Source organism: Lagopus leucura, unplaced genomic scaffold, assembly GCF_019238085.1.
Source record: "Lagopus leucura isolate 7727_CA_CO unplaced genomic scaffold, USGS_WTPT01 Super-Scaffold_100018, whole genome shotgun sequence".
NCBI lineage: Eukaryota > Metazoa > Chordata > Aves > Galliformes > Phasianidae > Lagopus > Lagopus leucura.
In genome coordinates, this window is record NW_024962272.1 from 825,961 (window position 1) to 848,498 (window position 22,538).

At 34.6% G+C, this 22,538-nt stretch overlaps 1 protein-coding gene across 2 annotated transcripts in view; it reads left to right on the forward strand.

The window, feature by feature from the left end:
* Window positions 1-22,538, forward strand: part of KDM4C (lysine demethylase 4C) — a 301,610-nt gene that overhangs the window by 140,516 nt on the left and 138,556 nt on the right. The window contains exons 9-10 of one of the 2 annotated variants that reach the window (XM_042877489.1): window positions 19,076-19,269; window positions 21,810-22,051. In XM_042877489.1, coding sequence (XP_042733423.1) covers window positions 19,076-19,269; window positions 21,810-22,051 — 436 coding nt within the window. The remainder of the gene's footprint in view (window positions 1-19,075; window positions 19,270-21,809; window positions 22,052-22,538) is intronic. The other variant, XM_042877490.1, reaches the window with a different exon arrangement.

Consider the following 22,538-nt stretch of genomic DNA (forward strand, 5'->3'; position numbering starts at 1 on the left):
CTTGTTCATCACTGGTGAAAATGCGTAGATACTGGTTATGACTGTGTTGAAAAAAACAGAGCTGTGTAGCTAAGAATGTGCTCTATCCAATATTGTTACTGTGCCCTTTGTTTCTGTTGTAGTTTCCATGGAAATATTTGAGGCATTACTTTTGGAACAACCTGTCTAGAAACTATTCTTGATCTGGTTGACAGTTTAATGTATTTAAATACGTGTTAACTTTATTCCTTGCATTTTTATTTTTTTATTTTTCACCAAATTTTGATTTCAAAATTGATTTCAACACTTTGTGTTAGTTAATTCAGCTGTGGTGGTTTTACTATTATATATTGCAGCTGCAGAAGCTAAGTGTTGTTCTTCACAACCATGTCGTAAAGTATTAAAAGAATAAACAAATTCAAAGCCTGAAAAAATAAATGTTAATGTCTTCTAGTCACCTGAAACTAGTAACTTTCATAATGTATGTCAGCTGCAAAATGCTACTGGTGTATACATATATATATAATGTGCTGCTCTGAGCTTTTAACTGGAGCAGAGAAGATAACTGTTGTGGATTTATTTTCTGTTTGAAGTTGGTTCTGTGAAAGATGCAAAGCAGATCAGTTCCAGTGTATGAAACGTGGTCTTGCAGCAATGGAAATATTGCAGTATGACTGCTGGAAATGTGCTGCATAAACAAGTAGTGTAATTCAATAGCAAGTCTGTTAAAGAAGGTACCATGAGACAGTTGTTATGATTAAATAACTAAATCTCCCAGCAGTCAGGGTAAGAATCAACCCACATATTTTTAATTGTGAAAACATTTATTTGAAGCTCAGGTCATAATGATATATTTGCTTCCATGGCTTGGAGAGATTAATTCAAACAACTGAAAGTGGTTAAAAAAGCATTATTCTCTGGGAAATGCTTGACATTACTTACAGAAAAAACTGGAACTCTGCATGATCTGGGCCAACTGGGGAAACTGGTCAAAAATAGATACCCGTGGACTGTGTTTCACTGTATAAGCATTGTTTTTCGTTCAGAGTTATCTTATTCCTTACATTTTAAATACTTCCTTGTTTCAAAAAAAAAACAAAACAAAAAAAAAACAAAAAAACAGTGAAGTGGCCATTTTAATTACTGGTTGCAGATTCTGCATCAAAAACAGACTTTCTAATTATTGTGGGTAGTTTGAAACAGGTTACAGATTTAAGCATTTTAATCGTAGCTAACAGGCTGAGAGGATCATAAACATTCAGAATGTGTTGTGGAATCCCGAAGCAGAAAAATTATTTTGACTGTTAAGTGCTGCAAGTCTACTTTTCTTGTTCCTCATTTTACTCAAAACATTTCCAAGAAACCTAGAAATGCTATTTGAGTACCTAGATCATCACCTGGAAGTGTGGGAAGCCTTGAGCACAGCTATATTCATGCTGACAATTAAATGTGGTCCAAAGACAGTGTGGAGTGGTTGGTAGTGGAACTGCCTCACTAGTAAATTTTTGGTATAATTTGATATCATTGTTATTTTAAAATGTTAATTATATTGTGTTTGGTGAAAAATAATCATCACTGTGTTAAAATCCTGGAACTGTGCCTTTTTCTTAAGAGATGTATAAAGAAAGAGCAGCTTTTTACTCAGTTGTTATCTTTTAATTGTATTGCTGCTTCCAAACCATAGGAGTTTTTATATTTTCTGTGAAGCAAACAATCTTAGTCCTAAGTGACATTGTTGCAGAAATGTGGTAGTGCTATGCCATGGTGGTAGACTTAGGTCAAATATTTGATAAGTGTCAAGTACTTCAATTTCATTTGCTTATTTAATAGCTCTAAAAAAAAAACCTGTCCTCTGCAGGTATAGTTTTTATATCTGTTAGATAAGCACATGGCATTGAACATTACCCAAGTGGGTAATTAAATCATTTGGTCTCATTGTAAACCGTTTGAATTTACAGATACTGTACTCGCAAATGCGAAAGAGTTCACTCCATTACAAATATGAACTACTTATATAAATGATCCATGAATGTGTTTAGGCTGACAGTGCAAAGAAATTTTTATGCATTGTGGAAGTGAATTTCCAGATTGAGCTCTTGTAAGAAAAAAGTTCCGTTCCTAATATTAGAGTTGCCAACTTGGTAGGCCAAATGTGAAAGAATACATGTAATGTAGATGTAATTGAATTGTTCCTAATTGGAACTGCAAAAGCATCTGATGGGAATGGTTTGGGCTTATTTTTTTCCAGAATCTAGTGCAAGAAAGGGAAAAACATAAAACATAATCTTGATTTTTATGCAATAAGAATTATAGTCATGTAATCTTAGAATGGCTTGGGTTGGAAGGAACCTTTAAAGGTCATCTAGTCAAATTTGCCATGCTATACAGGGTGTTGAGTGACATCTGGACATCTTTTTCTGGGTCAGGTTGCTCAAAGCCTCATCCTGCCTGACTTTAAGTGCCTCTAATGATGAGTAGTCCCAGCATGGAGACTTGAGGGACACTACTTATTACTGATTTCCACTTGGAATTAAGCTCTTCATTATACCATTAGTAGTTATATTTTTTAAACATCTAACAGTCCATCCATCAACCCCATATCCCTCTAACTTAGTAACAACAATGTTGTGAACGACGATGTTAAAGGTCTTTCTTTCCTTTTTCCTTTTTCCATTTTTTCCCTATAGTGAGGCTGAAAGAAATGAATATAAAAAGAAATAATCCTTGAAATTCTTGCCTCACTTGCTAGGTACCTGGCAAAAGAGATTTGGTTGTGGAAATTGCTGTCATAATTGTTGGCTTTTTGTTAGGTGATTTATTTCATGCAGACTTTGATAGGGCTTTTTAACAGCTCAGTTTACTACATTTGACATCCTCCGAAGAATTTTCCAAAAACAACAGGATGTATCATACTATACTTCCATTGCATTTTCTTCAGTATTTATTTGTGTGAAATAGCTCTGAAGCTTGAAATGTTCATGTTTCCTTTTCAGAGCAAACAGGATAGAAGGGATAGTATTTCACAAGTATGTGAAAAGAAAAAGGAAAAAGTTTTTAAGGTGCACATCTCAGTGCTGTTTTTTGCAAAATGAAAAATATGATCTGCTAAAGATGAATTTTAGAAAGATGGATTAAAAAACAATTTTGTTGACCCTTCTTTGAAACTCGTAACTTTTTTTTTTCCTAAGTTGTTTTCCATCTGGATTTCTCTTCAATGCAGTTTTTCTTCCCCCTTAATCTACCTGTGTTCATAAAATACCTAATTCCACGTTGTATCTTCAGCTTCCATTGAAGTGAGCAGAAGCTGAAGAAACTGTTTTTTCAGAAGATAAGCTTAAAGGCAAGTTATCAAAGAACATAACTCTCTGTTCCTTCATCTTAACTGTTATGATTTTTTTAGCGTACAAATCTTGAGATTAAATTACTAGTTCTTTTTGACTAGAGATGGTTACAGTTGAAAACAACATCAAGCAACTTTACCCTTTCTGTGTCACGTCCTCCCCTGAGGCAGGTTGAATAGACACGCAGCATGTGTCTGTTAAACATTAATTCTTTAACTGTATTTTAGTGAGAAAGAGCAATATGGTATGTTCCAAAGCAAGAATCTTTATTCCTGCACAAACATATGGCGTAGAATTATCTATTTAAAGATGGAACAATCCAATAATAATTTGGTAAAGTGACATCTGCGCAATAAAACAAGATGCTGATCACACTGGAAAAGTAAACGCAAAAGTTTTATACAGACTATTCCAACATCATCAGAAAGCCATTATCATTTCTTCATGGAATGTTAAAATTTAATGATCTAATTTGCTCTTATCACATGCAATATAAATAAAAAATAACCCTATTAAGTATTCAGAGACCTGTGCTGAACACAAAACTTGTAAGTGCTATCTTCTAGAATTTGGCCTTAAAGCACTTACATATGTTTAGCAGGGAGTAAGGCAGAAATAAAAATTCTGTGGTCATTTCCATCTTATCTGAAGATATTTACATATTCTCTTTTGCTCTCTGCATAGATTAATTTCTTCTCTGTCAGGTCCTGCTGCTAAATAATCAAGACATGTAATTTGACATTAGTCTTTACTTTTGGGAATAATCATGTTGATGTGAGGACATAATGATAGTTTTTCCCTGAATCAAATGCGAGTGGTGATTCTTTGAGGGCAGTGTGAAGTGGATTCATGTTTGAATGCCACACTTGAACTTAGAGGGAATGCTCTTGTGAATCAGAACTGAGACTTTCACTTCCATCTTCACATCTTCAAAATGGAATGAAAATGTCCAGAATTTTGGACACTACATTGAACTTGATCTCAACAGTGTTTGTTGAGTTAGGATCCTTAGGCCAACTGTAGAATGTAAACTTTGATTTTCTTTAAATATTTGGTGGCTTTTTATATGTGCAGCAAACGAAGAAAGTATCCATTAAAAACTAATGACGCTGCTCAACAAATTGTTATTCTTTTAAGTTATCTTTGTTGGGAATGGTTTGATTAGCTGCTTACATAGAGAGGAAGTTTACATTTTTCAATTCAGTGTGAAAAGACAGAGTAAGCATTTCAGTTTTGCAATATTGAGTATATAAGTATAAAAAATATATTTAATGCACAACTAGAACAGTTAAGAGTATTTATATTCATCTTTTGTTCTGAAGCTACTTTCTTTTTCCCTGACTTCACTTTATTGTGTCACACAGCCGAATAAAGGCTTTTTTAATATTAAATTTAAAAATGCACTTTTTAATAGAGAGCTATTGCTGCTTATGTTTTTTTTCCCTTAAATAACATTTATGAATGGCAAACATATTTATGCATGTTTTATTTTTTTACAGTTCATAAATCATAACAGGAATTTTTCAAGCGTAAATAAAAGAACAGCATATACTCATATACTGCTTCCTTTTACCCATTTGTCTATATAGCCTTTCTTGTGTGACTGTATATAACACAGAGATGTATTTTTCTGTGACTGGGAATACAGTTGGCCAGAATGAGTTTGAATTATCATGGATTCTTTTGTACTTTCTGCTAGCCTATGGAACTATACCAGCTTTGTAATAGATTTGAGGCTAGCTGCAGGTGTGGATGGAACATCCTGTAGAAATGTATTGGACTGCTGGAAGTTAATACATAGTTGATAAAGCATATTTTTTCCTTTTGAATGGGTTCTGTCTGACTAATGGACTTTGCACAGATGAAAAAGCCACCAAGATATCACACAGGACCATTTGTTTGGTCTTATCAGTTCCCTCTCTACCAAGTACAGACCTGGACCAAAGGCTTTTCTGAGGGAAGAGCGTGTAATATACTGTTGTTTTGCATGAAGGTGTAAGCAAGGTATTTGTCTGATGTTAAAGCCTTTATGTTTCAATAGCAGTTTTATTTATTCCAGGTGGAATAAATGTATGCTTTAGAATGAAGTAAAATCAGTAAAAGAATATGTTTTATGTTCTTTAAATAATATCCACAGTAATGTGAACTCTGCATAAAATCCTGTTTATTTGATTAAATCAGATGTTGTTAAGGAAGTCTCAGTGTCAGAACAGTATTTATGTTCTTATGCATACCAAAAAACTTCAGTTAAAATGTTTCATATTTAATATCCCAGTGGTTTGATTGTGATGAAGTAAAGCTGATTACCTTATTATCTTGAAATCATCAAGCAGCTACTGGTGATGAACTGTTTATCTTAAATTTCAGGCCCAGGAAAGTCGCTCTAGTTTTGTTTTTTTTTTGTGTTTTTTTTTGTGTGGTTTTTTTTTTCTTTTTTTCTATGGGAGCTTCATTAATTTATATTAGACATTGTGACTACGTAAGTTCCATTCACTGGTCCAGGGAAGGGCAACAAAGCTGTTGAAAGATGTAGAGAACAAGTCTTAGGGAGAGTGGCTATGGGATACAGCGTTATTTAGCCTAGAGAAAAGGAGGCTGAGGGAGACCTTACTGCTCTGTACAGTTACCTCAGAGGAAGTGGTAGCAAACTGAGGGCTAGTCTCCCAGACAGTAAGAATATTAGGGAATATTTCTTCACTGATAGAGTCCCTGCTGCCCAGGGAAGTGGTTGAGTTGCCATACATAGATGTGATGCTTAGGTCATGATTTAGTGGCTCTTTATAACCTTGCAATATTGTTGGTAAAATATTGGTGTTCGTTGGCAGAAGTATTAATAATATATTAACAATAACATCATATTGTGATGTAATTGTGAGCTTTTGTCAAGATGTATGGAACAATTGGCTGATAACAGTTCAGATTATTTAGAAAGTCATTATGAAAGAAGGCACATAGACCTTGTAAGATCCTTTTATATTCTACATCTGTCCAAAAAGAAGAATGATAACTTTTCTCATATTCTTTATTGAGTTCACATTTCAAAATGCTAACGCATGGCTAGGAGGTGTAGTTAGAACACACTTGATCTATCAAGACTCATCCTTTGGCTACATTCTATTGAAGAAATACTGTTTTGGAATTGAAGAAAATACTATATTGAACATAGATCTTCATAGGCTTCTAACACCAAGGAATTGTGGTAGGGTTGTTATGAATTAGTGTAAACATGTATAATCATGCAGTCTTGCAGAGAATACATTAATGGTACATACTTTGCAATCATGCAGATCGCTGGTGGTAGTACCTTCCCAATTTCAGAAGATAGAAGATTGTGAGTGTGACTGTGAGTAGGAGTGGAGAAGAAAGACTGTGTGTCAGTGTAGTTTATCAGCTGTCTATAGATAGTTATACAGGTTTTGCTTCTAAAGTTTTTAAGGTCCAGCGTGTGTGATATTATTATTCTGCAATACCAGGTTGTTTTTTTTTCCTTTTGTATTTCCTTGATAGCAAAACGCAGATCTATGCTCAATTATCTGAAGTGAGAGAAGTGTTGGCTATTGCCTTCTGTCAAAGTCCTTCATTTGGTTATCATACGTTTAGAGACTGTAACCCAGCAAGGCCTACATCCTCAATATGCAGTCGTTCTTTTTTTCACTTGAGAGTAAGGTAATTCCATTGCTTTGAATGGTCTGGCATTTTTTTCATTAGGGGTATAAATGTAATTCAGTGTGTTTGTACAGAGTCTGTTGATTTTCAAATATTATTTATTTATTTATTTATTTTGTTTACTTTGTTTTGGAAACTCATATTTTCCAGGAAGGAATTCAATTTTCCATGACTGTTGGCAGACGTTTCTCTAGGATCTTTAATGACAATGATGTATTTGTTGATAAGTCAGTACTTGCTGGAAGGAGCTTTGTTTCACGTCAGTGAGTGTGGGTTTTTTTGTGTGCAAGAGCCTTAGTCAACAGAAACATATTCAATTTCTTTCAGAAATGTCTAGGGGTGGTTTAACCCTATTTTGAATGCACACTTCATCTGAGGAAATTTCCTTTGGTTCTACTCTATTTTTTTTTTTTTTTTTGTGGCAGTGAAACATATAATGCTGTTGTTCCACTCTTTTGGCTCTTACATTTTTGCAAGTTGTATTTTTGAGTAATTTTAATAGTTCACCTACTGTTCCAAGATACTAACCAAGCTACTGTTCCAAGATACTAACCATGACAGTTAGCTTGTGAGCACTGGGTTTTCGTGTCCTGGGTGCCAGTGGTATGTTTTGAGCTGCTCGGTTCACAGACCTGGAAGCATTTATACTGAGAATGTGCCGATGTCTGAACATGAAAAGTTTTGATGGGATTTCCATACAGCTTTTATGTATTAGAGGATAAAGTCATAAAGGACTCTACTATTTCCTCCTTACTGTCATTTTGTGTCCACCTCCTCTCATACTTTCCCAAATCTAGACAAGCTGTGTTACAAAGCTTGTGTTCTCATCATGTCAGAACGGCGTTATCCTCAGTGGCATTGTTAACAATGAGACAAAATCTCCCATTTGTGGAGGATATTGTGTTTGTCCTTGTAAAGGTTTAACAAGTCTTTTTGTTTGTTTTTACTTTAATTAATGAAGTAGTGGGAAGGGGAAAACACAATGTGAAATCCTGCCAAGCTATTGATGTAAGACAGTTTCTGAACAGGTTATATTTGGTAGTAGCTATGAGTGTTCCTGTGCTAAGGGGAAATTTCAGACAACTTTAAAGTACTAAGTTGCTTTCTTTTGTTGCTGGCTCAGTTTGAGAGGAAATTGTGGAAGGAGTATGAACTCCTCAAAAGTTAGGACATGTTGGATTTGCTATTATCAAACTGTTTTTGAAAGAAATGAAAATTTTAGTACATTATATATATACATGTACGTATGTAGACATTGTATGTGTACTTTATACGTGTATGTGTTTTACGTGCATAAGTCTCATAAAGCAAATTGCTTTATGTTCTGGCAGTGTTTTTTCAAGAATTTCAAATGGTGAGAGAAGTGTGTTAATCCAAAGATAACAGGCAACCTTGTTTATGACGTGCCATTGTTAGTAAGATTTTCATTTTTGCTAGGGCGTTCAAATTCTGGAAGCCCAGTAAACAGAACAAAACCACTGAAGATAACATATTCACCAAACATCTGTTGCTGGAAGACTTTGTAGTCTGCCTTTATTTGAAATATGAGCAGTGCCATAAGTATAGAATTTTGTGTGTGCCAGATTAAGAAAAGAAAAAAAAAGTTGTATGCAAAAATTGTATGCAAATAATAACCTCTTTACGTAGTAATTCTGTTCCTCTTTAATAGATTCAAAATCCTCCCAGCAAACTTGATCGACTAAGATCTTACTCTGCTATGTTTTAACTCATGGTCATTCTGAAGAGCTGAAAGTACTGACAGGTAGTTTTCTTGTCATTAATGGGACAACTAGTATTTCTGACAACAAATGATCAGTAGTAGGCCAAAAGGAACATCTTTGATTGGGTTTAAATTGCTGGTAGGGATTCTTTGGGAAAAAAACTTACTTGACATGTAGAAATGTGAACAATAACCTACATAAATAAAACTCAGAAGTTACATAGGACAGTGTTTATTGCATGATTAATTCAGCTCTTAGCTCCTCTGCCTTTAGAAGGCTTTAAGATAGCTGTTTGCAATGATGCTTGAAGGACAATTCCTTAAGGCTACACTGCATATGTAAAAAATTATTCTTAGTGCTTTTTTTTTGCATTGTTTCTGACAGGATTGCTTTTTATGTCTTTTTGTTTTTCTTGGAAGATTGGAGGTTTTTGTTTGTTTGTTTGTTTGTTGCTGTTTGTTTTGTTTTTAAAAATCACAGTGCTTGATAAACTTAATTGGGTTAAACAGAGCTAGAACCCTGGATATCTACTGTTTCTTTCCTTTCCGTGTTTTGTTAAAAGGCAAATTATGTCAGTGGGTAGCTGGAAATTGTTTAATTTCTGCTCTTTACTGCTTTTTGCAATATTCGTAGGGCCAGATCATTACTTTGATTTTCATTAATGTTTTTCTGCCCTTCACATTTTGTTTTTCCTTTCATTCTCTGCGGCAGAATTGGATTTGTTAGAGAGGACTGAAAAAGATATTTTAAGACGCCTGTGAAAATAATTTTCTTCTATTCAGAAATAAGATTTACCATTTGGATCAATGAGTGGAGAATCAAAGACATTCTAGTATCAGTTCTGTCTGTGATGTGACTTTGACAAACAGTTCTTTCTGTGGTCTGGTTTCTTCTTTTCTGCTATCAGGAAAAAACAATAGTATTTGCAAAGCGTTCTCAAATTCCTGCTTGTGTATAGAACTGATATCTTCATTGTCTGCTAGAAAGCATACAGGTTTGCTAAATTTTGTTCTGTTGTACTGAGCAGGAGTACAAATGAAGTATTTTTTGGGAAACATGAACTTAGTTTAAGAATCTTATTGGCTAAACAATGATTTAATAGATTGATAACACAGTCTAGAAGAAGATTGTGTTAGGTGTTAATTCTTGCAGTTCCTATCTCTGGATTTTCCTCTTAACAACTGGTGAGGTTGTTGGTATATAAACCTGTCAGTGGTTTATTGAGCTTATTGTTTGACTCAGTATGTACAGATGCTGCAAAATATCTATGTGTAACAGATGTTAGGCAAGTGATCTTGAAAAACGGAGCCAAGCTATTGCAGCTATTTATTATGTACCTTAACTTAATGAATGTAGCAGTGCTTTCTCTTCTTCACACAAGACTTGACAACATCTTTTCTGTCCCATAAGAATTTCATTGCGGAATTCTTTGCCCAGACGGACGCCATTATGTACTGTAATTTACTATTCAGAATGTTAATTTGTTGTTCTTAAAATTTCTTAATACAGTATTCTGTATGCTAGAAGCTGAAATCTGAGAAAAATGTGTCTTGATTGTTACATTCAAAACTATTTTTAAAAAATTGCTTTATCAACTTTAAAAATAGTTTATAATATTCTTAATTAATAACCTATTTTTTGTATTGTGCTTCAGAAGCAGTGTTGTGAAATGTCCAGCAGTGTTAAGGCTTTAGATAAGTCTAAGCAGAATTCAGTTTTCAGCATGATCTACTTGTGAGCATGATCGGATGTAGATGCAGTCAAAATTCTTAAAAATGGCAACTAGCTTGGAAACCCATAAAATTTGAATTGCTGTTAAAAATTCTATGCTCATTTATTTAAATTGCTATGACTCTTAAATTATTGTTAAGTCTTAAGGTTATAATTTTTTTTTTTATTTCATTTCAAAGCCCTGACAGAATTTGACTTACTGGCATAACTAGTACCATGAATAATAATATACAGGTTTAATAGTTGTGTTAGTAAATGGTCCTTAAATGGAGGTAACAATTTAGTTTAGCCAATAAAAAGACCCCCAGAATAGCGGGAAAGGTTCTTAGTCATTGGCCTGTACACCCATATCAGGTGTATATATGTGTCTGCCACCCCCCTTAAAATCTGCAGTATGTTCTAACCTGAACTTTTTCCCCAAATGGCATCAATAACATCAATTTGCAAAATATTTTTTTTTGTTCAGAGTAGAGAAGGAACATTTTTTTTAATAAGGTTTACCATTTCACTGAATTATGTAACAGTATATTTCAATTCTGCTACAGCTACAGAGCTAAGGATGTATGTAGATGTTGAGAATTTCTGTACTTGTGTTGCTTGTGAATCCTGTTTTTGCAGTTGATAGACCTTCTGTAAGCAAATCCATTATAATGGATTTCACAGAGAAGCTGTGGATGCCCCATCCCTGAAGGTGTTGAATGCCAGGTTCGATGGAGCCCTGGGCAGACTGATGGTTGGCAGCTGTGCCCACAGTAGCAGGTTGGAACCGGATTGTCTTTAAGGTCCCTCCCAACCCAAGACATTCTGTGATTCTGTCATGTCTGTGGAATTTATATGCTGAAGATGAGGAATAGCATTATAGTATACCTGCATTAGCTGGCTAACAAATAAAATTTATTGTTCATAATATATAAATATGATTGCACAGGCTATTTTTATACTTAAAATATTCTTTGTGTTAATATATTTACGTTAATTCAGGTATTCAGGAGATGAAAGTCAATTCATTTGTAGTAAATTATGTCTTCACAGGTCAGTATTCTTGCTGTTTTTAGTGCAAGCATTATGACATAGTTTAGGTTAAGCCTTTACCTTCTAGAGCTTAGGAAGGGCAGTCCAAACGTACTACAAAGGTAAGCAACACAGAGTAAGACAACGATAGGGGGCAGTTGATGTGCAGCAGAGAAAAGCTCTAGAGAAAGGGTTTCTTTTTGTTTGTAGGCATCCAGGATGGAATCCTGGCAAGAGAGGAGAAGGATTGAAGAGAGAAAGGTTAATAGTTAATGATTCAATCTTTGAATGGGTAAGAGTAGTGATGAAAGATACTAATAGAAGATTTACAGAACTGGGATACTCAAGAGTAATGTGACTGTGGAAATTAACTTTCTTCCCACTGCTTCGAAAAAAGAAACCCTTCACAAAAAAGCAGACATGCACACACAGTGGAAACAGGGAACCTTAAACCAGTCAACCTTCAGAGGCATAGTTTTACTGTTCTTGTTCTACTTATATATGTTCGGCATTGTTGATAATGATGCTGTTTTCACTACACTAAACATGACAGTACAGTCTTGTTTTTTTCCTGTGTCATCTTTGGGATGGGTAGCAACACATGAAGAGTGAGCATGCTATCTTGTATATTAGTCTGTTATTCTAAATGACAATTAGAAGCTAAAGTTCAGGGTGGCCTGTAACGTTATCACACATATATAAACCTCTTCCCTCCCCTTGCTATATGTAGAGATACCGTAATCTGGATCTTTACATGTTTCCATCAAGTTCCTTGGATCATAGGCTGCTGTTTAGCTTCTATTTTGAATTTCATTGCTTATTTCAGTACACTGAACTTGTACTTAAGTCAGTAATTTCTGGGTCTTGTGAGCTAGGAAAGTATAATTAGTAATGGTGGATAACATAAACACAAAGAAAGTCTGGGAGGTAGGAGAAGATGGCCTTCTTTCAGTGATTTCCTGTCAGTGTTTCTGTTCTCAGGGTTTCAAGAGAATGCTGGTGCTCTGTGTGAAAACAGATGCGTTTTCACAGTGGCATCTGGCTCTGATGGAATCAGTTCTATGTTTTTATATTTTGAAATATAAAAAAATCCTTTTTGTTTGTGGAGGGATGTGTAGGTGGCATAATGAGTAAGTGGAAAGTAAATTGGAAATAGGAATCGAGTAAAAAAATATTTTTTAATGCAGTGTTTAAATATTGGACTATTTTACAAGTATTGCAGTCTGTTTGCTTATGCATATATGAATACAAATAATGATTTTATTAAAAGTATTCTGTTATTTACTTAACACATTGTGGAATGTATAAAAGGCCTTTATAGAAAGTGATGTTTTGAATTTGTGTTTTGTATGACTGGATGTGAGAAGGATCTGCTTGTATTTTCTCTGACTGTTAGAGGAAGGCTTGCCTTATTGCAGTTTGCGTAGATGGTTAACTAATATCAAAGGTTTGTGCCTAGAAGTTTCCAGAAGGCCAGTGTGAAAATGCATCACTGCCTGATTCTGTAGCACAGAACAGTTATTGCTCCTAGGATTTATTAAATTCTGTCCTGCAAGCAAACACTGCCTGACAAACACTTGTTCTACAGGTAGTCCATAGGATGTAGTTCTAACTGCACTTATTAATTGAAATTTATCAAAATACATTTCTTGGTTTTTTTGTGCATCATTTGTTTAAGGTATTGCAACAAGGGTGGAATGCAGTCGGTAGAATGGTCTGTTAAACGGTGCAGTTGAAGTTAAACTGGGGAAAAGAATCCAAGTAAATAAATAAATAAAATGTATATCTCCAATAAATTCATCATTGCCAGTGTACTGTGAAGAAAGCTTTAATCGCTGGAAACAGTTAGGAAAGTAGATGAACAAGTGTGATTTGAGAAATCCTGTTCTAAGGGTCGTGGTTTAGACTTGTACTAGTGGACGTGGTATAATGGGGAAATATTGCTGGTAGGTGGACTAGATCGTGGAGGTCTTTCCAACTTCAGTGATTGTGTGATTCTAAATGCCTTGACTAGATGACTTTCAGAGTGCATTTTTTTGACTGTGATTTGTGTAGCATATAAAGTTTAACAGCCTGATGCTTTCTTTATCCTGTTTGTTTCTTTGTTTTATGTTTTATAGATATTCATTCTCCTTTTACGAAGTGAAATTTTCGTTTCTTTTGCTGTCCGCAGGTGTACGGAGTGAAATTTTACCTACAGTGTATAAGATGTAACAATTTTTTCTTAAAAAATGGTTACATAAAGGAGGGAAGTGTACTAGTTCTTAATTGTCTAAAAAAAATCTAAGAGGTTTTTTTTAGGTCCTAATGTTGATGTGATAGGGTCAAAATATGGCTGGTCAAAACATGAATCCTACCATTGTGTCACTGAGAGTAGTTAGGTAAAGGATACTATTTTAAAAGATGCTTGGGTAGGTGTCAAACAGGCATAGATCTAGAAGCTTGACATGTTCATCTCAGTTTTTCTGAATTAGAGCAATAAATGAGAATAATTTGATTTTTTAAAAATACAAAGTAGTTATTCTTTGCTACCATTTATAAATAAGTTTTATTTGGGAAAAAAAAAAAAAAAATTGTGGCTAAGCATGCCTTGCTTAGGTAGTTTTTTCTCCTTGCAAATATGTATCACATTTGTTTACACCAATTGGTTGAAGTTGCTGATATATTTTTCTTCTCCCTCATTGCTAAAAAGGCCTGCATTTACTAATAAATGTCATCTGAATTGCTTACCTCCAAGCTGTGTCTTTACGATAGATGAAATAATAAAAGTAATTGTTACTTTGATGATGTTATAATACCAAAAGACTGGGAGAGGATTTTGTTCTCTTAATTACTCTGATTATCTTACTAATCTTTGATTGAAGAGCATGTTTCAGAGGGATTCTCCTGCACGTAGAAAATAACTCCTTTTGTTGTATGGGTTGGGATGTTTGCAACATCCCAACATCAGCTAGCTGCCTTTTACATGATTTTTTGTCTTGTGGATTATGTACATTATTTGTGAATTATTTTTGAATAATTCAATAAATCAATAAATCAACAAAATTAATAAATCAATAAATATTTTATTTGTGAATAATATTTTATCTGTAGGCAGGGCTGTATTAGGTATGCTGTGGAGTATCTAATGTTCTCTCATTTCTACATACCAGTCTTGGCCTGAATGTTCTAAACTTGCCCGTTCTGTCATCTTTTGTTACCTGCCACCAAGAGGGCTACTGGGTGGTGAAGATAACTCCTATAGTACAAACACTGGTAGATAGTGGCCAGAGACAGTCATGTTTGTCTGCTCACTGGGGCAGGTTGCAGAAGTAGTGGCTGGTATTTTTTTATTGTTTTCATTTTCCTGATTATATGATTTAGGGATCTAACATCTTTGATTTGAGATCTTCTCTTAAATACATTAGGTGATTAATATTATCATCTGTGAATGTAATATAGTAAATATTATAGTATAAAGTGGTATGCCCTGTGCCTGTATCCCTTGAGGTTTGGCTTGGTAATCAGAGTGATGTTTAGTTTTACTTTGGAAATAGAAGCTTTTGTTCACTTTTTCTCAGAAGCTGGAAATCCTGTAACTGTCAGCTGTATGTCAGTCTAATGAGAAATGAAAAAGGAACATTGTTCCCACCAAGAAAAACCTCAAAAAACCTTTTCCAATTTATCTATCAAAATCACTGGTATTTTTTTTTTTCATTCTTTCCATTTTTTTTCCCTTCGATTATTTTAGGGAAAGTGAGTCAAAGTAGTTTTCAGAAAATGCCCGTTTTTACTGTCTAATATGGTAATTCCAAATGTTTATCCAATTATCTAGCTACTACAGTGGCTAGAAGCTTGTCTTCTGTATTTTCTGTGTATGTTTCTGTATATATGTTTCTATATATTCTGTATTTCAGGCAGGCAGCAGTAGTGCTGAGCATGATATTTCTCCATTACTTTTTACTCAGAGGTTTACGTCTTTAGCAGCTTAAAGACGTCTAGAAAAAAAAAATCAATTATATTCCTAGTATCTGGTATTTCTTTTTAAGCCACTTGCAATAGAGCTGTTAAAACGTAGTGGAAATTCATCAAAGACTGCTGAAAGACAGAAATTCTGTGCCTCACTTAAACATAATTCTTTTCATGTATTATTATGATTCCATCAGACAATGCATTTTTTCTTGATGTTTTTTAATTCTTTGGGCTTAAATAATGTTCTCTCCCCCCCTCCCCCCCTCCAACAAACTGCTGGAAGTCTTACAGCTAACAGAAAAAACAGTGATACTTTATATTTTTATTTAAACAACAGTTTCTCCTGCACGTAGTGCAATGCATCTTGAATTTGGAAGGGATTTTGTGTGTGAACTGAGAGATAATAGCGTTTCTTGTACATATTACATATATTATTTTTAGAAATGAAAAATCTTGTAATGCACCAACTTCATATGCACCTTCCACTCTCCAGATACCTCAGTTCCTTTTCTGTTACTGTTTATTGTGACTGATCAAGGATATGATGTACGAGAGAAACAGTTTCAAATGATGTCAAGTCTTTCACAGAGTATCTGTACATAGATTGATAAATGAATAGATAGATTTTATTTGAAAAAGAGAATTCTGATCAGATACTTTTGAATAAAAACTAATATCAAATGCAACTGATTAAAACCACAATTTCAGAGTTTGCTTTTCTTACAATCATAGAATCATAAAATCTTTAGGGTTGGAAGGGACCTTTAAAGGTCATTTGACCCACTCTCCTGCAATGAACAGGGACATCCACAACCACGACAGGTTGCCCAGGGCCTGGTCCAGCCTGGCCTTGAAAGTCTTCAGGAATGTGGCGGTAATCACTTCTGTGGGCAACCTGTTCCAGTGCCTTCCTACCCTCAGTGCAAAAGTTGTTTTCCTTCCAACCTAACTTTCCCCTTTTTAGGCTTGAAATCCTTTCCCACTGTCCTGTCACAGCAGGCCCTGCTGAAGAGTCTGTCCCCTTCTTTCCTGTAGCTCCCCTTTAGATACTGATAAGCCGCTATCAGGTCACCTTGTCGCCTTCCTTTCTCCAGGCTTAACAGATCCATCTCTTTCAGTCTGTCCTTATAGGAGAGGCACCCCAGGACTTTTTTGGCAGTGCTTTGCCCAGTCCTTTCATCCCCAGCTTCTTCTTCTTTTCATATAATCTTCCATTATAGAGTGGCGTTGTGAAAATGCAGCGTATTGATGTTGACATTCAGATTACTTAATCTAGCCATATTTTTTAGCTGAATGTGAGATTTAACTGACTTTAAATTTAAACATGTTAGTTAAATAAAATGTGGTTTTAAACTGATAACATTATTATTCTTCGAGTAGATTGTATATATTTGAAACTTAACCATTCATTTCTTAAGAATTAGAAGTTTTTAAGAATTATCTTTAAATTGTAGTTCAACAGTATCCAGTCTGTTATGTCAGATTCTTCTAAACTGTGCTTATTGAAGTGGTGATAACTGACTTTTCAGCAGAAGTCAGGCTGCAGTGTATTTCTGCTGTCTGTATGTAGATGGAGGAGTTAATTTTTTTTTTTTTCTGCCATATTTTGATGTAGGATTCTGAAGCTAACTTTGTGATAGCTCTAGTCTGAAGTTGCACATGGCTATTCTGCATGACAGTCCCTACATATTACTAACACAGTAGTAGTAGAGACTCTATTGGGACAGAGCTCTAACGTGTTTTGGTAGGAATATTTGGAATTGTGTGGAATGAGGCTGTGATGGTAGCACTGAATATGGGTACTGCATACCTTACCTCATTATTCAGAAACTCACCCCATTCTAAATTCAAAATGGGGAGGAAACTTTCCAGCAGAGAATGTTGTACTTAATAAGCATAATGAGTCCGTACATAACGAACATAATATAAATTCAGAGATATTTCATGGAGCTAGGCATTTAATGAAAAAAAAAAAAAAAAGAATACATCATACTATAAGTGTACCAACGACAAAAGCACAGGATTACCTTTTGAAGAAAGAAAACAGAATTCTGTGCAATCCACAGTAGAAAATCTGCCTTAGGAGTGTGCTGGACTGGATGATATCCAGTGATGCCTTCCAACCCCTATGATTTTGTGACACACTTTTCTCACTTCTGAGACATAATCGTTTCAAAGAATGAAATAATAGATTATTTGTATCCTTAAGTTTAGAAACTTGGTCAAGAAGATAATTCTGTCTGGAGACTGGGCCTCATCTGATGTTAAATTAAAAAAAAATCACTTGTGCTAACTGAAATTTGGGAAGTCATTTTAAAATATTTTATGTTTGCAGTAACTTCCCACTAAGTCATTACCATATTCTAGCTTTTGCCTTCAGGTTTTCATATTTTTTCTTAGAATGAAAGGAAAGCAAACATGTTAATACACCTTGATTTTTTCTTTTCATTGCACTATGTACGCTTTTCAAGAAAAAGAAAGGTAGGTTAGAAATAAGTAGAAAGAGCAGACAAAAGAATTTGCATCATTCTACAGAAAGCAAGCTAATAAACACTAGCAGTCCATCACAAGCATGTTTCAATTTTTATGAGTAAACACCTTCCATGTTTTTTTCCACTCCTTTTAAATTAACTGTAGCAATCTGGAAAGCCAGACTATGTATTTAGCATTTTTTGTATATCACTGTTTACCTTAAAGAAAACATTATCTCAGTTTTGCCCATTAACAGAGTCATTTATCTATAGTATTAAATTCTTTGAAAGTTTTTCCACGTAAGAATCTATTTTTTAGCCAATTTGCTTTCAATCTGGAAAATGCATGTACTGCAGGCATATTGATTTATTTATCACAGCCTCTTATAGTATTTTGAAGCTTTGAAAAAATAACTTCAGATATAAAATCATCTCTTAGCATTTACAGCATTTCTTTCAAAGAATCCCATTTTCACAATTGTTAAGTGTGAATTCAACTGGTATAAAATATTCTACTGATAAGCAGGATTTGAAAGAAAACAATATGAAGATTATTGATCAGAGACCAAAGTGAAGTTGATGAGGGAAGTAGTGCATGACATTTTGAGGTGTACATTGCACAGAAGGCTAGATTACAGGTTAATAACATTCTGTTCTAGGCCTTAAAACATAAAATTTTGAAGTGTCTGCTCCCATTCTTGCCTGTTCCTTCCTCTTTGTTGGAAAACACAAACAAAGCAGAAAGTTGGTGTGGTACTTCTGTGCATTTCTTAACTAACAAATTTCTCATTAGAAGAGATGTAGAAGTTGGAACCCTATAAATGCCTGCTAATACCTTTTGGGTGTGTGACTAGTATGTCACTTATTTTTAAGAAGAAAATACGAAATGATGCTGCTGAGGATTTGTGCAGCGTTTGGATTCAATATGTTATTCTTAAAATTACAAAGCACAGTTAATAGAGACAGAAGTAAGGGTATGGCTTCTTTTTGTTCTTAGCTTTAGAACTTAGTCAAGTCTTAACTGGGCTGAAGTACCTCTGTAATATCCTGGAATATCACATTTTTTTCTGAGTTAACAACTTTAAATATTCTTACCACTAGAAGAATTGGATTTCACATGTGGGATTTTTGTTTTTGATTTTGTTAACTACAAGCTGTGACATATTATACAACTTGTCCGTCAAGTTCCTCTGTTCCTTTGCAGTGCACCTGCAGGAAAGACATGGTCACAATTTCCATGGACGTTTTTGTGAGAAAGTTTCAGCCAGACAGATACCAGCTGTGGAAGCAAGGCAAAGATTTATATACCATTGATCATACAAAGCCTACTCCTGAATCAACACCTGAAGTAAAGATGTGGCTACAGAGAAGAAAGAAAATAAGGAAACTTTCCGACAGGTATTTGTTTCTTTATTCTTCATTTGGTTGTTTTCAATATGTTGTCCATTTCCCTGTTTCTTTTGTATGTCTCTGACATTCTATTCTAGTTTGTTACATGCATGGCTGAAGTTAATGAGCATAGAGAACGTCAAAATTCATTCTAGTCTGGAATTTAGAATCATTCTTTAATAAATATCATTCCAGAGAAAATTACAAAATTTCGTTGTTTCTAGTGACTTCTGCATCCAAAAAAACAAGGGAGAAGTGTCATCATCACAGGTGAGATAGGGATTAAATTGGAAAAACAAGGCATGGAGCTGTGGCAGAATCCCTGCAGCCATGTGATGTCTCTAGCAACAGTCTTAGCACTCACTACAATCTGGTTCTAAGGAGATATCATTGCTTGTTTGGCAGACTCAGTGCAGCAGCCAAAACCTTTCTGTATCTACCTCAGGTCAGCGATAGATCATAACAACAGTCTAAATCCCAGTTATTTATGTTTGCACCACTAACAAAAATAGAGGAAAAAAATCTCAGCTGGTACTAAAGGTACTAAATTTCAAATCCTGACCTATTAAAGCAGTTTTACAGCTGATTTAGTTTTCTTGTTGCTCATCATGTCTTTGTTTACATAGTGCAGATACATTTTGTTTCTGCACTACTGCTTTCCTGTCCTGATTTTACTGAACATGATTTTTATGGATTTTCTTTTTCATTATCTAATAAAGATCATCTTAGCTTCTAGTGTAGAGTGGACTGTTGTATTGATATCTATTTACGGTGAAGTTTTCTGGGTTAAGGACAATACCTTTCCAAATTTCTATTTAACTTTGAATTTCATCATTTTCTTCATGAGTGCATGTCATTACTGAGGAAGATAATAGAAAAATCAACCCATTTCTTCATACAGAAGAGAACCAACTCCTGTTGTAGAGGAGAAACGTAGCTGAGGAATGTAACACTGGGTCTGTTCTCAGGTTGCTAAGAACAGTTTGTGAGATATAATCAGGTATTAAAGACAGCTAACAAAGAAGATGAGCGGCCAGTTTCTTATAAGGGTACCAACCCAAATAGAATGATTTTGTCCATTAGCTAATTCAGCACCCTTTTGCTCTGTAGTAAGCTTCAGTTATGTTGTGGCATAACTGCGCCTGTACACTTGGATACAGTTTTAACTATAAGCAAAGACTTTTTAAAAATCATATTGAAAGCATTATCACAGGAACACGTAATATGATTTCATGCACATTCCTATGTTGTTTAATTCTTGATTGGCTTTTGTTCAGCCATGTTAATAATGCATCTTACAAAGGGAGAATGAAGTACTTGTTCAGCTTCATTTCTACTATAACATGTCAAATGAAATTTGTAATCATTTTGATTTTGGTAATTATGTTAGTTTCAACACAGGGAAAATTGAAATACCACGTATGGGGATTTTCATGAATGCACGTACATAACATAACTTCAACATCTGAAGCTGAAATAGTTTGCTTCAACACAACTGCATAAAACCAGTTATAATACTGGTTGTATCATACTTTGACAAATTTTACAATTTGTCAAAGTATCCACTTTGGATGCTTGGAATTACAATTTTATAGAAATACTATTATTACTGTTAGTGTTTGAGAGGATGTTGGAAGGTATGGATTAGTGGATACTAGATAAAGGAAAAAGGTTAACAAAACTTTTTTTTTTCTTTCTTTTCCTGGAGATGTTTAGGGTCTCACATGCAAGACCATTGTAAAATCTCCTGTTTTTTTTCTGTAGTTGGGCATTTATTGCAAATGCATCATCAGTTTTACAGTCTAATATACGATCAGTCAGATACAGATCTTCTCTTTTGGTATCACAGAGTTGAATTTGAAACTGGACTTCAATCTCCCATTTATCCTGAGCGCGTAAACTGCAAAACTGTTTCTGAAAGAGGCTCACAGCTCTTTTGTTCCAACTTTGCTCTTCAGCTTCTGAGAGTGCAAAAGCATGTATGGAAGACTTTATTTCAAATTTGGTTCTTAAAAATCATTGTCAAATTTATTGTTAGATATAATAGACGTTCAGAATATTTGGTGGTCAGAATTTTTTGTTCATTCAGATGCTTGTTTGTATTAAAATGCGTATAAAACCTTCTGTGATATATGGGCAGTCCTGATTTTATAGGGGTACTTGATATAGTATTTTGCTGGCACTGGTATGGGAAGTAGCACCTGGTTTTAGCACATTTGAGAGAGTTTTGCTTTCATTACTTTCTTAATGGTTGATCTCTTTCAGGTTCAAAAGAATGGTTCATCAAAAAACTAATTTGGATGCTGGTTAAGTGATAGTCATGTAAAATCATTTTACAGTTTAATAACTTCTGTCATAGAATGGTGAAAAAGATTAGAAGGTTAAATCAAATAGTTAATCTATCAATAAATTGTAAACACTATCTCAACACAAAAAGATGAAAAATTGTCAGGTTTTACCACTTTAAGCAGGTGAAAGGGACATATATATTGGTAGACATTTTATCTTATCCAAGACAGACTCCACTTTGACAGCAATATCTCTTATAGCAGCTTCCAGCACAACAGATCTCGATCTAAAAAGCTTAAAACTCCAGGGGACAAGAGACAATCTGCTATGGCAACTGGTGCAGAAATCAAAGAGACTGAAGCAACTACTGATGGCTTCAAGGTCAATGAAAAACCAGATGAAAAAGTGAGTCCGCTAAATACAGAAGTGCCTTCTGGAGAAGAAGAAAGCAGTAGCAGAATGCAGCTGGATCAACATTTATTGGATAATGTCAAGGTTGCAGGTGAGATAAGGACAGATGATTTTTCACATGTAAGTTGTAGATTCTCTGATGCCATGGATTAGTTGATATTAAAGCATCGTACTATCCTATGTAGAATACTAACATAAGTACTTAGAAAGTTACACAGAGGGGGTTGATGCAGTAAAAGTGAATGATCAAATTACTGTTTAGAACTGAAAGTAGCATCACCTGTATAACTCCTGTAATAGCAATTGTACAGCAAAACATGGGATGACATAACACTGATGCAGACAGTGTTGAACATATATACTTGCAATGCATTACATGTATTTTTATCAAGAATACTGCATGTTAAAATTAGTCTTTGTGCAAAAAATGCTCTATTTTCAGACTACAAAATTACTGTCACTTTCCCTTTAACAGTCTGATAATGCAAGTTATAAAGCTGCTGTGAAGTCAAAGGTGCTTTGTTCCCTACTGTGATTTCGTACTGAGATCTACTGATATGTTTAATCTGTTCTTTCTC